Consider the following 17,525-nt stretch of genomic DNA (forward strand, 5'->3'; position numbering starts at 1 on the left):
ACAAATATTTCTGCATGATGGCAGTTGATGGCCTGTGGAAGAGGTGATGCTACGGTGAGGTGGAAAATTATGATCAAATCCTATGGCAAAGCCCATGATCTACAAGCAACATAGACATCAGCTAAAATTAAACGATCCTGAAGTACAATAGGATTCCTGACATCCATTCTGCCCTCTGCCGCCCGGCCCACCCTCTTGAGCGGTGGAGGAAGGAAGGCGGTTAGGGTCAGCAGCGGAGCAGCCAAAGACCCGCCCCTCCACCAAGCCCCACCCCCCAGCAATCTCTTGCATGACCCCGCCCACCAACCTATTTGTGGACCCGCCCCCGCTCAGCCTTCGCCTAGCTACTCCCTTCTGCTCCTCCTCTCTGGCCGGGAGCGTTCCGGGCCCCGCCCCTTCCGGCCTGCCCTCGTGCCCCGCCCCCGTGCCTCTCCGGCCGCTCCTCCCTCCCTTCCTTGTCCGATGCCGAACGCAAATCCGAGCACGTTCTCGAGAGCTGAGAAGGGAATGTGGCGGGCGCGCGAGGAGACTTGCTGCCGCTTCGGGGCTGGCGCTGGCGTCTTTCTCCTTCTCCCCTGGTTTGGGTGCTGAGGCCCGAAACCAGAGTGCGGCAGTGTGACTCCCGGGCCCCGGGCATGGAGGCCCCGAAGGCCGTGCCCGCTCAGGCTGAGGGCGCGGAGCAGGAGCCCTGGGCGCAGCTGGAGGCCCCCGCCCGACTTCTACTACAGGCGCTGCAGGCGGGGCCTGACGGGGCGCGGCGCGGCCTGCGGGTGCTGCGGGCGATGACCGGCCGCGGCGGAGAGCCCTTCGGCTGGGGCCGGGTCCTCCAGGCGCTGTGCCGGGAGGAGCCCATGGTGGAGGGCCCAGACTGTCGCCTGGAGCTGTAAGTCAGCCCGCGTTCCTCCTTCCCTGCTGGTCTCGGCGGCCGGGGGCACCGCCCTTCATCCTCCACGGTCGTGTGCGGCAAGGGCTGGCTCAACATTCCTTCTCTAGATGAGAATACCGAGGCACAGAGAGGTTACTGACTTCCCCTCAGCAAGCGGGTCCATGCCACGCAGCCCGTGAGGAGGGGCAGCCAGCAGACCTTCGTTGACTACCTGCTGGATGCCGGCTGGTGCGGCATACCTAGACAGAAGACACGGGCCTTTGGTTACGTGTAAATGAATCTGTCAGTGGACTCCAGTTGATACTGGTCACTTACTTCTCTTTAAAAACTCGATCCCTTCCCTCAGTATAGGTGTACTTTACGTGTGTAAAGCGAACACGTGTGTCAAAATATGTACAGTTAGGCATACAAAAATAGAAATTTAGAAGTGGTAAATGACATTAAACATCTGATCGTGGTGGCTTTATATTATCAATTTTTCAAAGCATGATACAGATTTTAAGGCAAACCCTCTTCCCTTAAGGATGGTGTTCTTGGTAATTTCTAGTCTTTTGGATGACTTGGAACTTGCCCCCCTCTTTATGTGGCTAAGAATTCCTACTAGGAGCAGAAGTGTCAGCTCTGACATTTTTTTTACTAGGTTGTACTTTCGTTATTGATATTCAGGTTCTTTTCAGGCATTCTTATAAGCCATGTGTCCATTTTGTGAGGGTTGTTTTGTTAAAGATAATACAGCATTCATACATAGATCACTTAACTATCATAGTCAACTAAAATGCAGAAAGGGAGGGAGGTAACACCTTCAGCGTCTAGAGGGCAGAAGAGCAGACCTCCCACTCTCCTTGGATACCCCTCTCTAAGAATTGGACTGGAATATTGAAGGCCAGTCCATATATTAAACATTTCTATTAACTTTTATGTTTTAGATAAGTAGAAATATAAGTTCTAATAATTTCTTCCTACATTCCATTTCTTTCAAGAGAATTTTCAGAAGCCCCAAATTGAAGGGTATAGAAACGTTTGTCCAGCTATCTGGCTGTTTCTGGACTGAGTAAGGGAAAGGGACTTAACCTAGAGTCCTGGATAGAACTTTACTTCAGTATAATTGTTATAATTGTTTTATTTTGTAATTCTATGTATTTTATTTTATGCATTTAAATCATTCTGGTAAGGGGGTCCACACACAAAAAGTAAAAGTCCTTTGAGTAGGATCTCCCCCACTTCTTTACTCCCAGTATCCTCCACCACAAATTGACCATCTTTTTAACTTTTACTCTCCTTTTTCTCTCACTTAGTGTTTTTTTCCACATACAAAAATAAAAGTCAGGGTTGCTTTCCTCTCTCACGTATCCCAACTGCCTCTGTGTGTGAGGAACAGCCCCGTTAAGTCATGAATGGAGGGGAGCAGAGGCATGATGGGTGATAGGCTAGATGCACCCATGACCTGCTTGCCACGCCAACAAGCGTCAGGTCACACAACATCTGGATTCATGCCTTTGTAACACTACAGACAGCTACATTGTCCTCAGCAGTCTTGCTGATCTTGGAACACTTATTCCCAGAGAGTTCATTCATTCAGTAAATGTGCACCAAGTGCCTTCTTTGGGCTGGTCCTGTGCTAGGTACTGGGACACAGAGAAAGGAGACTGCCTCCGTGTCTCAGGAACTCAGTTCGGTGAAAGGAACATCAGAGCTGGACTGGTGTGACCCTGTGAGCTCCAGGGGATTGCCAAGGGGAGCACAGGCTGCAGACTAAGCATAGCACAGCATTTGGGAGTAGTATTTTTACCTCAAGTTTGGGGAAGGGTTTTATATACATATATATGTGTATATATAAAACAAGCATGGATCTATGATAGGGGAATTTTTGAGCTGGAATAGGTGATGTCAAAGAGCAGGGCCTACCATAGAATAGATGCTCAATGGACACTTGTTGAATGACTCCCGTGCTAGCCCCTCTCCATCCAAACTGACTTACAGCTGCTGGCTCCCAGTCTGTCCATTGCCATCTAGCCTCTAGCTCTGCCCAGTCTGCCCTGTATTCCTTTCAGCAAGATACTCTTAACTGCTTGTTCTCCCTCTGCTATCCAGGAAACCGCTGCTGCTACAATTGCCCCCATTATGCCAAAGGAATCTGATGTCTCTGCTGATGGCTGTTTGGCCATCACTCCCTGAAAGCAGTCTCCTCCCTGTACTGCAGATTGCATACCAGGACCCAAGCCCTGACCCTGATCTCTGGCTCCGGGCCCTTGGGGAATTGCTGCGAAAGGATCTGGGTGTTGGGGCCTCCACTGAGGGAGCATCCCCACTATCTGCAAGGTGCCAGAGACAGCTCCGAGGCCTGTGTAGGCAGCTGGGCCAAGGGGGCAGGAAGCTGAGATGGCCCCATGCTCCAGACCCCAAAAAGGAAGAAGAGAAGGACAAGGACTCCCAGTGGCCTGGGAAACGCAGAAAGGGGCCAGAGGAAGAGTCTGCCAGTCCTGATTGGGAAAGGGCCCCCAAAAGGTTCCGGTGTTTGGAAAAGGAAGAAGAGAAAGAGGCAGGTCGTCAGGAAGCAAGACCTGAACGTGAATCTTCGGAGTCCCTGGCTGATGGAGGAGGTGCATCACCCATTGAGAAGCAGCCTGCCATGGGGGCTGAGCCCAGTGAGGCTGCTCCAAGTCTAGAGGATGCTAAGGGCCTACCTGAGAGTTTGGAGTTGCCCAAAGCTATCCAGGTACTAGGATGAGGAGGCTGGTTTAGAGTGACCCCTCAGGAGTGGGGGTTTATACAGGGTGAAAGCCCACTGGGACGCTATTTCCCATTTGGGATGACTAGTCTGTGGAGCAAGGGGAAGGAGGGTGGGGTGGAGGGAACGTAGTTTCTGCTCCACAGACTCTGAGGAGGGGGTGGGGAAGGGCGTTATTGGGAGTGGGAACCCTTAACCTAATGATCAATAATGTGAGGTTAAAGGGTATCGGGTAAGAGGAGAGGCTCTGAAGCCACCCCCACCACCCCATCTTATGGGAATAGGGGGAATGGTGCCAGCATCCAGCCTGTCCTTCCAGCCCAAGGCCTGGGTCTGCCCCCATTAGGATGGATGCAGAGAAGATGAGTCTTTACAGTTGGATTTACAGGAGCCTTGTCTAGTTTGAGTTCTTAAGCACTTTTCAAGGTTCAGGCTTCATATTCTTGGCTGTCATGAGTCATCTTTGCCTACTAGCTCCCAGTGACAGGGCTTGGGGCCACGCTGTGCAGGCAGGGACTTGGCAATGACTGGGCTCTCCTCTGCAGGATCAGGTTCCCAGGCTGCAGCAGCTGCTCAGGACCTTCGGGGAGGTGACTGGCCTGACCCTGCTCCCCAGAGCCCTTCTTCAACCTTCTGCCTGGACCTCAGCTGTGCCCGGGGAAGCCCCAGTGCAGTGAGGCACAGGCCATTTGGGTGAGGGGGGTGGAGAGAAGGTCAGAGGACGGTCACTGCAAAGGCTGTTTTTGGCCCAAGTTTGTTGTCTAACCTCAGATGAGTCCTTCTCTTCTAGTAGCACCTTTGGGGGGCCTCAGCCACCCACTCTGCCAGTCAAAGGGGCAGCTGAGAGCCCAGCCAGCCCTAACATGGGACTTGCCTTCCCAGGGGTTGGAGGGATTGGAGGGTGCCCCACCAGTTGAGCTGCAGCTTCTCCATGAATGCAGTCCCAGCCAGGTGAGTCAGAAAGGCTGCCTGGGCCTGAGGACACATTATCTCTCCCCAGCTTTCTTCCATTTCAGTTTGTGTTTCCCTGCCTCATGTGGGAAATTGGGGAGGGGATTTTGTTGGGTTGTTTGGTCTCTCAGGGGCAGGGGTCACCCTGACTGGTTTCTTTTAGCCCTTGGTTCCTCCCCATAGGGCAGCTCTCCCAGCCTTTCCTGACCCTGGAGTGCCCTTGCCCTGCCCCTTCTGCCACCTGGTTGGCTTGACACAGCCCAGCAGAGTCAGACTGAGTGTCCCAGTGTCATCCCTCCTCCTTGGCAGGTGGACCTGCTGTGTGCCCAGCTGCAGCTCCCACAGCTCTCAGACGCTGGCCTCCTGCAGCTCTGCACCTGGCTGCTGGCCCTTTCCCCAGATCTCAGCCTAAGCAATGCTACTGTGCTGACCAGGAGCCTCTTTCTTGAACGGGTAGGTGCACTGGGATGCACTTGGAGTGCCAAGGACAATGAGGGAGAGAGCCTGAGCCCTCAGAAGGGTAGGAGACAGGGTTCCCAGCCTTGCATCTGGCCTGTCCCGGGAGCCTGGGGCAAGGCAAGGGCATGGACGCCTAGGACATCTACCACATGACAGCTAACTCCCCTCTTGGGCCCCCGACCCTTCAGGAAGCTGAAGGAATTGGGATTTGGGATTAGGGATTTGGGACCTGGGGAACGGAGCTATATGTCCTTTCCAATGAGTGAATCCATGTTAGTCCTAGATAAAAGATTTTTTTCCTCTGTAACGTGTCAGCATCTGAAATATGTGTCTGATAAACATTTATTGATGGGAAGAAGAAATTAATATTTTCCTTCCCATTGGTTGTAGATTCTCTCCCTTACTTCCTCAGCCTCCCGCCTGCTCACAACTGCCCTGACTGCCTTCTGTACCAAGTATACCTACGCTGTCTGCAGAGCCCTCCTTGGCCCTATGCTCCAAGCCCCAAGAACAGGTAATTCTGGAACCAGTCCCAGGCCTGTTAGCTCTTCCCTCCCTGTTCCCAGCACCTTCACCCCAGGGTGGCCCAGGCAGGAGGTGAATATTCAATGAATAAAGATATCTGTTGCCTTCCTAATGATGCCCCTTTAATGAGCCAGGCATTTTGTTCCCCGCTAGCCCCATTCTTTCCTGCCGTTTTCCCCTAGACTTCTCCCCTCTGCTGTCCCCTACCCAGGTCCAGCTCAAACAGAATTACTGTGTTGCCTTATGAAGGACAAGGCCCTGGAGCCAGACATGCAGGTTCTGATGCTGGGGTGAGTACACAGACCCTCATGCTGCCCCCACCCTCTTCTCCAAGCCCGCTCGCAATTCCGGGACGGGAGCTGGCTGGGCACCAGGCTCTGTGCCCAAAAGACGGGCAACAGCACAGCCAACGCCCCCTCTCACTGCTCTGAACCCCATGGGCCTGTGCAAGTTGACTTCCCGTGTGCCTTCCCAAGCCCAGGGTTCCAGTCAGGTGCCCAGGGAATGCAGAGAAGATGCTGGTGCTCCTGCTCTGGAGTTCACGGCATAGCTGGAACGTGGCACAGTGGCTCAGAGCGCTGGCTTTGGAGTCAGACAGACATAGTTTACAGTCTCAGCCTTGTCTTCTATTTAAATATGTGAATTCAAACAGGTTAGTCCATCCTTCTGAGCCTCTGTTTCCACATACGAAAAATAGGGATAATATGTATTCATTCCATAGGATTTTTCTAGATATTAAGTATAAAGAACTCAGCACAGGATTTGGCACCTAGTAAGTGTTCAAAAATTGTTATTAAGTTGGTGTTAAGTTTGGGTATTAAAATTGGGGAATCAAGAAACAGTGAGTAGGTAAGACCTCATTGGACACCAATGTGAAATAGAAAATGCTAAGTATAATGTGAGAAGGTGACAGTCTTTAAAATAATATCAGCTGCCAGTTATCAAGCACTTTTCTGTGCTTTAGATTCATTACTTCAGTTAGTCTTCATGCAATCCTGCGAGGTCAGTGCTGCTGTCACCTTAGAGATTGAAAAACTGAAGCTCGGAGAGGTTAAGGGACCTGGCCAGAAGTCACACAGCCAGTAAGTGAAAAAGCCTGGGATCGAACCCAAGTCTGTGCACCCAAGAAGCCACACTGTTTCCATGTGACATGCTGCCTTTCCAGACCAGCTGAGGACTGCACAGCAGAGAAGGAGGTGTAGCTGGAGAGGACCTCACTGTGCAAACAGGATGCAGTCTTTTTTTCAGGAGACCTTTATACATCATTGCCAGATCCTTCACTGTCAGCTCTGGAGTACTTGGGCTGTGGCCTTCCCTGCACTGAGTATGGGCTCACCAGGTAGCCGCCAGCATCAGGAGGCTCTGACTACTTCCTCTGTTGACTGAGAGTCTTGGCTGTCTCCAGGGCCTTGCCCTGCCTCGGGGCAGGAGTAGTAGATACCCAGGCGTGGGTGGGAGTCTGGGCTTTTCTCACTGGGGCTTGTGTTTGCAGACAGATCCTGGAGCTGCCGTGGAAGGAGGAGTCTTTCTTGGTGTTGCAGTCACTCCTGGAGCGGCAGGTGAGCAGGCTGCAGTGCGAAGGGTGGGCAAAGAAACGCTGCAGTGCTGTGAACGGGGGTGGGTCTCCTGGGTTTCTGACCCCTTTGGTGCAGGTAATGGAGGGGCAAGCAGGACAGCTGCCCTCCAGTAGGGTGCCCCATGACAGTGGGAGAGTCCTGGGGCTGGAAGGTTAGTAGCAGAGAGCTGACTGCATGGTGGATCCCAGCTCTGCCTCTTGTGCTGTGTGGCCTTGGGGAGGGACTTTCTGATGTGTGAGTACAAATTTAATTTTATTGTTGAATAGGTAATAGATTCATATGTTCAAAAATTTTGAAAGCTTAAAAGGATATAGTGAAAAATTTCCCTCTAGCCATCCAGATTCCCCTCCCCAGGACTATTCAGTGTTACCAGTTACAGAACACTCCCAGAGATGTCTTATATAAACAAGGGCACATGTTTAAATTTACTTTTCATCTGCTTTTTACATAGATGGTAACATACCAAGGTCATTGCTCTTCTGTTCTTTGCGTTTTTAATTTGACAGGATTTTTTGGCAATTTTTCCATGTCAGTACCTAAAATTCTGACTCATGTGTTTATAACTTAAGTAGTTGACCTAACCTCTTTATGTCTCAGTTTCCTTATCTGCAAAAGGGAAGCAATCATAGCACCTACCCTACAAAGTTGGGGTCAGGTTTAAATGGTGTAAGTGGTGTCATGTGCTCAGAATGGTACCAAATGCATAATAAGTGTGTATTAAATTATTGCTTTGAAGAGCTATTGTTATTATGCTGGCAGTACCCCTTGGGACCTCTCCTTTATATCTTCAACCACTAAACCACGCTAGTTGTTTGGCCTTCCTTTGGTCCTAATCTGAGCCTTTGCAATTGTAGCCACTGTTTTCTGAGACTTATGTGCCAGGCTTTATGTGCATTATCTCATTTAATCCTTTTCTCAGTCTTCAGAGTTAAATATTATGAGTCCCATTTTGCAGATGTGGATACTGAGGCTTAGTTGGCTTAAGTGACCAGTCCAGGATCACCTAGTTAGGAAGTGGTAGAGTTAGAAATTGAATCTAGGGCCCTAACTTGTGCTACTGTCCCATCTCCTAACGTGTGCAGGTGGAGATGCCGCCTGAGAAGTTCAATGTGTTGATGGAGAAACTTTATAAAGAGGGGCCAGCAGCCACCATGTCAATGGCCTATGCCAAGCTCATGCTGACAGTGATGACCAAGTATCAGGCTAATGTGAGTGTTCATTTGGCCACAAGGGTTGGTCCTGCTGCTCTGAGCCTGCCAGGGGGATATATGAATATCTGCCAGGACCTCAAGCCTAGCTGGGGAATGAGACTGCTTAGGAGTTCCTTCATCCAGCCAAAACCACAGTGGGCCAAATACTACATGGGGCACTGGGGGATCAATAGTGACCATGATGCAGTCCCTGTCCTTGACTTGACCCTCTACCCCGGTGCCAGGCTAGTGAGAGGGGAGAGAGGTGATACACAGATCATTGTAATATATGGTAGGAGCCAGGTGAGAGGTGTGCACAGGGCATTTGATGACAGAGGAGGAGGGGCCAACTAAACTTTGTGGTTGGGAGCTAGGACAGACTTTCTGACTCTTAAGGGTGCCTGTTGGTCAAGGGCTGAGATGGAGTAAAGGGCATTCCAGGTAAAAGAAATACAGTGAGCGTGAATGTCAAAGGGGATCTGCAGATAGCTGGGGCCTAAAAACTTGAGAGTGGATGGTGGTAGGAGATGAGGTTAGAGAGCTAAAATACTGAGAGCTAATACTTGCATAGCCCCTGCTATGTCCTAGGCCCCCCGTTCTAAGCCCTTTCCATTTGTTAACTTGCTGGTTTATTCCGTGTTAGTCCTATGAGAAGATACTATTATTAGCTCCGTTTTATAGGTGAGGAAATTGAGACTCGGGTTAAAGTAACCTGCCCAAGGTCACACTGCCCTGCCAGGCCATGGTAGCATCTTATGGAGGGCCCTACAGGTTGGGAAGAGCTTGGACTTTGTCCTGAAGGCCAGGTGTTCTTGGCTATTGGCTCTTTACCCTTCTCTGAGGAGTCACAGGCCCATTTGATGATTTGATGAAAGCTAGACATCCTCCCAGGAAAATGAAAATATTAATGCACATCTGATGCACAATTTCGGGAGATTCCTGGATCCTCTGGAAACTCCCTGTAGATCCTGGAAGAAGGGCCTCCAGTATGAGGCATCAGGAGTTATCTTGGGGCCTTCAGCTGGAGTGACTTGGTCAGATTTGCAATCTATAAAGAAGCGTCTGGCCTTTGTAAGGAGTGGGGATTGGAGAGTGAAGATAGAGGGTAGAGACCTGTCAGGAGGTTGTAGCAACAGGTCAGGGAAGGAAAAGTGTGGCCCAGAGGGAAGGTGGCAGCCACAATGGAGTGTCTCTGAACCTCAGTCTCCTCATCTATAAAATGGGAGGGTTGTGAGGATTACATGAAGTAATGCATAGAAAGTGCTGCCACATAGTAAGCACCTAATGATTGTCAGCAGTTATTAATGTGACTGACTTAGCAATTTGTGCAGTTAGTATCTGACCCAGGGTTACCTGAATCCAAAGACCTTGCTTAACCATGGTGAGATAATGAGGTTAGATTGCTCAGGGAGTCATTGCCTCCTATTGTCCTTGTGTCCTGGATTCCTATCTTCTAACTAAACAGCCCCAGGGAAGAGGGCAGAGGGGAGGGATCAGCTGCTGAAGTCCTGACATGATTCTTCTCTCCAGATCACTGAGATCCAGAGACTGGGCCTGGCCGCAGCCATCGAGTTCAACACCACATTCCTGAGGAAGTCCCTACAGGCTGCCCTGAGACATCTGACCCTCTGACCATCCACCAAGGGACCACCCTCCTGGAGCTCCCTCACCAGCTTCCTAAAGGACACTTCTGCCCTGGGCACCTCACCCTGACTCCTCATGTGGGGTAAAGGTTGAGCTTGGCCTTCCTAGGGATCACCTGCCTCGAGGCAGCAGGCTGCAGAGAGGCCATCTGGGCCTCCCAGCCAGCAGGGAGGGTCCCAGTCTACTGGGACTGGATAAACTATATTACTAAGGGCTGCTGACTGTGAGCTCCCTCCTTGTCACTTCTCCCTCAGGCTGTGGGGACAGAAACTTTAAGGTAGGCTTCAGTAGGGTCCAACCAGACGCAGAGTGGACGAATGATACTCCAGGAGCTCTGGGGGACCTGTGTGCTCAGCACAAATCTCTTGTTCTCAGGTGTATGTTACGATCTTCTGTGTTCTTGTTTCTGACTTGAATAATAATTCATCAACAGTATTCTATTAAAAGCAGGAGGCTCAATTATGTCTTATTAGAAGCAGGGCCTGCCTTCCTCTTAACTCTGAGTATTTGTTGAAAACACACCACCACCACCACCTCTGCCCACCCCCCACCCCCCACCCCCCGTCAGTGGCTAGCGGCAACTTTTTCCCTATGAAGTGTTCTGTTAGGGGAAGGTGGTAGAATTCCCAAGTTCATTCACCTTCTGTGGGCCAGATAATGTGACACCACCCACCCCAACCCTACCAGAGCTGTCTGTTGAGCAAGGGACTCCTGAGCACTGGGGGGAGGGGGACTGAAGGTGGGAGTGATCAGCCTGGAGCTGGAGAAGGCTTTTGGGGCAGGTGGTATTTGAGGCGGGATCTGAGGGGCTCCTGGGGTTACTGTGGACAGAGCAGAGGATGGGGCCTGTTGGACAGGCAGAAGGGGTGTGCAATACTGTAGACGTGTGTTTTACATCTTTATATTTACTCCCAAAGCACTTAGCTAGGTGCCTTATTTATAGTAAACACTTAACCTGTAGATGTTACTGAGTCAACTATCAGGTGAAAGTTCATTACAGAACCTTCCCCGCTCTTCCCCACTGCAGACCCTGAGGGGCCAGGAACAGCTCTTGACGTTTCCCTTCTCACAACCTCCTCGGGGGCCGTGAGCCCGCGCTAGAACAAGGTGAGGGAGAGAGGTCAGGAGTAAAGCCAGCTTTTGAGAACAAGCAGGTGCGGAGGGCAGGAGGAAGCGGGAGCAGGTTTGAGTGACAAACGTGTGGGAACTGCATACTTCGGCGGCCGTCACAGTGCGGTGCCCAGTAGTGTAACTCCTGCGGCTTGAGCCCTGGACCCGGTCTTTTCCCTAAGAGCCTGGTAGCAGCCGGCGCGAAAGTGGGTATTCTCAGTTGCCACGGGGGCCCCCCCCTCACCGCCGCATCTCTGGTCGCCGCGCGCGGGTCTAAAGATGCAACGCGCGCCGGTGGCGCCCTCTCGCGGCCGCAGGCGGCGCCCCCCAACCCCGGGACTGAGTTGCCTGACCGTGCTCAAGAAGGAAGCCACCGGAAGTAGGTGTCTCTCGCGAGAATAAGGTCCTATTTGAACGCATGCGCGAACAGAGCTTGTCTTTTTCCCGGCTGTCGCGGAGCAAGGCGTCATGAGGTGAGTGGTGCTCTCAGGTGGTATCCGCATTCATCCGCGTTTACAGGTGCTCCTGTTGGGAGGAAGACACTGCGGGTGGGGTCGGGGGTCCTTGCTCCTGCTTCGCTGCGGGGCTTTCTTTCCAGGCTTTAGCCTGCAGGCGGCCGTCAGTAGGGTTCCTCTTTCCCGGGGCTTCCATCTGGTTCTCAGGCCTAAATCGCCCCACTTGGTGTCCGGAATCCCCGGGGAGTACGTCGTAGTCAGCTGCGCCGCTCGAACCCTGAGGCTTTGGACACGCAGAGGGCTTGACACGCTGCTCCCGGGTCCTGAGCGCTCGTCTTGCTTCTCTCTTGCAGCAGCAAGGTCTCCCGCGACACCCTGTACGAGGCGGTGCGGGAAGTCCTGCACGGAAACCAGCGCAAGCGCCGGAAGTAAGTGCCCGCCTCCTCGGGGAGGGCAGGCCAGGGCTGGCTTGAGGAGCCGCGGGCGGCCGGCTAATCTCCTTACTTTTTCTAAGGTTTTTGGAGACGGTGGAACTTCAGATCAGCCTGAAGAACTATGACCCTCAGAAGGACAAACGCTTCTCGGGCACCGTCAGGTTGGCACCGTTCTGACACCACCTGGCCCTCAGTGTCCCCGTGCCCGTCTCTTCCTTTTAGGCTCCGTTTGAGCCCGAGGCGGCCAAGCACGTGCGGCACTGAAGTGCCCGGGTAGTTCAGACCCCCTGCTCCGGGCAGGCGTGTCTGGACGGACCCCCACCCTGGGTCTTAAAACAAGAGGGGAGGCGTGGGGAGGCCTTGGCCGAGCCCGCCGGCTAGTTTGAGAAGCCAGACTAGCTCTTGGTGAATGTGGACGCTCTGGGTAAGGCTCAGTGCTGCAGCGGACCCAGACCCCTTCACCTGCCCTTGACCCAGGGCTGGGCATGACCTTTTGTTCCCCAAAACGCAGGCTGAAATCTACTCCCCGCCCCAAGTTCTCCGTATGTGTTCTGGGGGACCAGCAGCATTGTGATGAGGCCAAGGCTGTGGATATCCCCCACATGGACATCGAGGCTCTGAAGAAGCTTAACAAGAATAAGAAACTAGTTAAGAAGCTGGGTGAGTTTGCTTGGTGTAGTATTGTATGAGGGGGTAGAGTAGGGGCAGTTTCTCGTGAGAGTGGTAGAATACTGGTACTTTCTGCTATTTGAATTTTAAAATGAAAAAGGTAGTCATGACAAAGGATCTGCTGTGGTTGGTTACTTGTGTTTTTTAGCCATGTGAAAATTGCATTTTGCTTTGAGGATTTAATTTGATAGCGGAAGGAAGCCAGGTAGTGAGTGGTTCTTTTCTAGAGGAAGCGAGATAAATCAAGTTGACAGGTCAGGTGCTGGTATGTTCTGCATTGGATTTCTACCTACAGCTCCAGTTCTTTCATCTTAATCTTTATCTTACGTGATCTGAGCATTTTACAGGTCAGAAACAGATTTCCCCAGTTGTTGAGTAGCTAGAAAGTAGGAAGGGCAGGGTTTGAAGCCAGTTTTAACTAATGAGTGAACATTCCCATTGCAATGTGGATTATGAGTCAGCCTGGGCTTCTGCTGTGGGTCTCCTGTGAATTTTGGGCCACTAAAAGATAAATTGGAATGGGGAGAGGATTTAAAAGACTTGGTACTTAGAGAGGTGGGTAGAGTGCTGGTTAGAGGCCATTAGATAAGTATCTAATAGCTTCTTCTCTTTACCAGCCAAGAAGTATGATGCCTTTTTGGCTTCAGAGTCTCTGATCAAGCAGATCCCAAGAATCCTGGGCCCAGGTCTGAATAAGGCTGGCAAGTTCCCTTCCTTGCTGACCCACAATGAGAATATGGTAGCCAAAGTTGATGAAGTGAAGTCCACGATCAAGTTCCAGATGAAGAAGGTGAGGAGGTTGTATAGGTTAAGCAGTAGTGGTGATAGTGGCAGGGCCCTGAAGTTTACCCACATTTTCTAAATGGGTGTTCTGGTTTGCATTTCTGTGAGTATTCAGAACTTGTGATAGTCATCATAACAGGATTGAAGCTTTCCAAAAAGCTCTGATCTTGGTCTAGGGCCAAAAAGCACTACTGCTCACTAGGTCACTGGCGGGGATGGATGGGCCACATGGCTTGTAGATGGGCCTGCCCCCTCATGATCTCTTGCATCAAACCACTAACCTGATCTGACCTTCCTCTCCCCACAGGTGCTGTGTCTGGCAGTGGCTGTTGGCCATGTGAAAATGACAGATGATGAGCTTGTGTACAACATCCACTTAGCTGTCAATTTCCTGGTGTCATTGCTCAAGAAAAATTGGCAGAATGTCCGGGCTTTGTACATTAAAAGCACCATGGGCAAGCCCCAGCGCCTATACTAAGGCACAGCTTAATAAACCAGCTGCCACCATTATCTGTCTCCTGTGGCTATGGGGAGGGAGGTGCTTTGGAAGCTGACCTTGTGCGCTACAGCACTGCTCTGATGGCCCAGTGAAGGTTTGTTAGTCCTTCACTACAAACAAGGCAGGGCATTCTTCCTTCAAAGCCTTGCAGTCTTGGATAAGTATCTCTTGGATACTTAAAGTGTTACATTAGGGCTGCTAAATCAGGACTGAAGCTTTTAGAAAAACTGAGTGGAGCAGATCAAGGCCCCAACCTGTACTGCTGCGGCTGGTTACCAGTGCAAGGGCAGGGGTGGAACCTTCACAGCAGCAGCATGTTTAACCTATGTCCTGAAGTTGCTTCTATTTTGTTTGGAGAGTGTTTTTTTAACCCGTCTAAATTATTTGGGGTCTTGGTCTGTATGGATCCCAAGGAACCCAAGATTAGACTGGTCCATCTAATACTTGACCCCAAATTGAGTACCACGAAATTTGGGGTAGGATTTACTAGGTGAGATGCTTAGGAAAAAAATTAGAAGACCTGGTTAACACTGATCCATGGATCCTGTTTTCTAGGGGAATTTAGGGTGGAATCCAACTGGAAACTTAGGCCTCCTCCCTTCCTGGGGAACTTCTGTTGGGAGTTCATCCACCTCAGTACTGGAAAGGTAGCTTCTGGTGTGGGAAATCCCTGTGGTCCAACCTTTCACTTTGCTCCATTTAATTTTGGTAAAGGAACCAAAGCTGAAAGGCTAATCCAAAGCAAGCAAAAATGCTGCACAAAACAAGCTTTATCTGTGTTCCGAAAGATGAATGCAAAGTATTCACAAAAAGGATTTGTCATTTTAGCTTTTAAGTTAACTGCAGGTAAAGTAACCATAATCCTTGTGATGAGCAGCAAATTTTGGTTCTCAAAGTGACAGGTCTAGCTTGCGCCTTCCTCTGGTACTTGAACAGTGTTCCCAGTAGATAAGGAGGGAAAAAAGCTGGCTGTAAAACTAGGACCCAATTATATTGAAAGGAAAAACTTCTATGCGTAGCGATTGGAAGCTTACATACCAAAATGGTGGTTTATATTCAAGGCTAGGAGTTAAATGAAGGAAGTTCCAGAAGTTCTAAGGTGTTTAAAAAGGCAACACTTGAGGGAAGGTATAACTCAAGTGGTAGAGCACATGGGTTAACATGCACGAGGTCCTGGGTTCAATCCTCAGTACCTCCCACAAAACAAAGGCAACACTTAATAAAGGAAGAAAATATGAGTACATTTTATGCCCCCTCTCTTGCAAAGCTGAGTACAGCGGCAGAGAGCAGGTCTCTCGTGCTTGCTAAGGTGGGCCCTGGCAGCCAAGATCTTAAGAGGTGATGATCACAGGGTCTGAGATAAACCACTTACAGGAGCCAGAAGGGCCTATGCCAGCCGCCATGCTGTTACAAGTAATGTGGTAGAGCAAGGATGTCACAGGATTCTCCTGACCAGGCATATACTAATGTGTGTACAAGGCCAGCTGTGTAACTGCCTGTGGGCTGAGGCCTCCCCACTGCCTGAGTCCCAGCTCTTGCGCTTAGCAGCCACAGGAGCCTGTTCAGCCACCCTATTCTAGAAAGCTCATCTGAAAGTGTAGCTGATACCTACCTAAACCCATGGCATGCTTTGCATGGTGCCAGGCACTTAGTACTCAAAAACACGCTGTAAAACAGTAAATAGGTACAGCTACATACGGATGTGTACCGGCCCTGGTACATGAGTACCTTGCCTGGCTCATTGGGGGTTAGGACAGATGGGATGGAGGCTGTCCTGAGGACCTATCAATGGGGAGACCAAGGTGCCTTCAAAATCAGTCACATCTTCCTGTTTGAAAACAGCCAAGGATTGAAATCCTTAAAAATAGTTTTGGAAATTCTGTGGATGTTTAAAAAAAAAAAAACAAAAAAAACGGGAATTTGGGTCTTCCTGGATTATTGATTTGAGTCACCTGAATTTAAATCAAACCCACTCCACTTTGTATTAAGCCTTATGTATTGGGGTAGAAGTCCTTCAACACCAACTCTACGCTTAACGAACACTGACGCACCTCTTTCTGCTGGCCTGTGCACCGCTGCCCTCCAGGGGAGCAGAGCACCACAAAAAAGAAAAGGAAGGAGTAGGAGACAGAATAGGAAAGTAAAGCAAATGGAGAACACGTGTGGTGACAGACTGATTGGCTTATAAGGTTAAACTATTGTAATCAAACCCAGCCTCTAGGATGATTAGTCTAAAGCTTTGTGTGCACCTGAGTTAGAATAAAAGTTTCAGTTATCGGGGGAGCCCCAGTTCTCCAGTATTTGTGCTACAGGGAAATAAAGAGCCCCCATGAGTCCCCTGCAGTGCTCGGACCTTGATTGTGGAATTTACAAAATGATGGCACTCCTCTCTCCCCTAGGGATGTCGGAAGGGAGAAACAGAGGAGCAGGACAAACAGGACTACTGGCCTCTTCTTTGGGCCCTTGCTTTCTTGGCCATTCCCTACAGCTTCCCACAGAATCTTGAGCAGGGAGAGCCACTTCCAGGAGAGAGTCCTGGGCTTTAGGCTCTCGAGACCCACCTTTTTATTCTGGTTTTTCCCTCTTCGGGGGACCTCAAAACCATGTAGTTATCACCCACCCTTGACCTGTTAACATTTGTGTGTTGGGGGGTGGTAAGCAACAAGGCCAGTCACAGTTCACTTCTCAAGTTTTCTGCATGAGAGACCTACACTATTCTAAGAGAAATTACCTGAAGGCTGTTTACTCCAGGAGAGTGAAGGCAACAACCCACGTGATGACTCCAGCACCTAACAGATGTAGTCATCTATTAGATTGGATTTTGCATCCAGCCCTAAGCGTAGCACATGGTAGATCCTTCATAAACCAATTTCTGCCTCCAGGATCTCCTCCCACCTGGCTGGGGCTCCAGGCACCCTCCCCATCCTGTAAGTGACAGTCTAGGGTCCCTCCAATGCAGTGGACCAAGAAAAAAGGCCATCGGATTATTTAACAGTATACCAGGTGCATGTGCCTGGAGTCAGGCAGCCCAGGTTCAAATATTACTGTTGCCACTGACAGCTGAGTGAGGAGAGCATTTAACTTCAATCTGTTTCTCCATCTGCAAATTGGAGGTTGGATGAGAATGCTCTAGAAGATGCTAGATTCTAGAGTAGGGTTGCCAGATTTAGCAAATGAAAATATACAATGCCAGGGGGAGGGTATAGCTCAACTGGTAGAGTGCATGCTTAGCATGCATGAGGTCCCGGGTTCAATTCGTTAAGTAAATAAATAATTACCTCCCCCCTCAAAAAAATTTTAAAAGTAAAATAAAAAAATACATGATGCCCAGTTAAATTTGAATTTCTGATAATTAATGCATGTCCACTGAGGATACACTCCTCCACTCCCTACTCCGGGGTCCCTGCTGTGGGAGCACAGGATGGCTCAGGAGAGGTTTTCCCAAGCAGATAGGAGCAGGTTTGGAGTCCTGCTTCCCTAGCTAGCAGCCTTCCACCTGGGCGGGCACTCACCTCCCGGCAGCCCCTTCCCTTGCAGAAGGAAGACTGGGCGGAGAGAGACAGTAGCAGTCACTGAGGACTGTGGGGCTTTAATGAGGGTACTGAAGTCACCTGA

General features: G+C 50.4%; 2 protein-coding genes across 8 annotated transcripts; both read left to right on the forward strand.

Moving 5' to 3' along the window:
- The first annotated feature begins 402 nt into the window (after nt 1–402).
- FANCE (FA complementation group E) lies at nt 403–10,435 on the forward strand. 7 transcript variants are annotated; one of them, XR_006722610.2, is made up of 10 exons: nt 404–883; nt 2,978–3,602; nt 4,160–4,204; nt 4,497–4,565; nt 4,875–5,018; nt 5,415–5,538; nt 5,761–5,839; nt 7,046–7,108; nt 8,209–8,334; nt 9,847–10,435. XR_006722610.2 is itself a non-coding variant. In XM_010949030.3 (10 exons), exons 1-10 carry the CDS (start codon nt 636–638, stop codon nt 9,946–9,948), a joined length of 1,629 nt encoding a protein of 542 aa, XP_010947332.2. In that variant the 5' UTR covers nt 408–635; the 3' UTR covers nt 9,949–10,435. The 7 variants fall into 7 exon arrangements, 6 of the variants coding, with proteins under 6 accessions (XP_045368159.2, XP_045368158.2, XP_045368156.2 ...); XM_010949030.3 differs by having other exon boundaries at nt 408–883; nt 7,042–7,108; XM_045512203.2 differs by lacking the exon at nt 8,209–8,334 and having other exon boundaries at nt 403–883.
- A 1,026-nt stretch (nt 10,436–11,461) lies between these two features.
- RPL10A (ribosomal protein L10a) lies at nt 11,462–13,921 on the forward strand. Its single transcript, XM_010949028.3, has 6 exons — nt 11,462–11,543; nt 11,879–11,953; nt 12,040–12,120; nt 12,471–12,619; nt 13,246–13,418; nt 13,719–13,921. Exons 1-6 carry the CDS (start codon nt 11,539–11,541, stop codon nt 13,887–13,889), a joined length of 654 nt encoding a protein of 217 aa, XP_010947330.1. The 5' UTR covers nt 11,462–11,538; the 3' UTR covers nt 13,890–13,921.
- The last annotated feature ends 3,604 nt before the right edge of the window (nt 13,922–17,525 follow it).

This window comes from Camelus bactrianus, chromosome 20 (genome assembly GCF_048773025.1).
Source record: "Camelus bactrianus isolate YW-2024 breed Bactrian camel chromosome 20, ASM4877302v1, whole genome shotgun sequence".
In the NCBI taxonomy this organism is placed as follows: Eukaryota; Metazoa; Chordata; class Mammalia; order Artiodactyla; family Camelidae; genus Camelus; species Camelus bactrianus.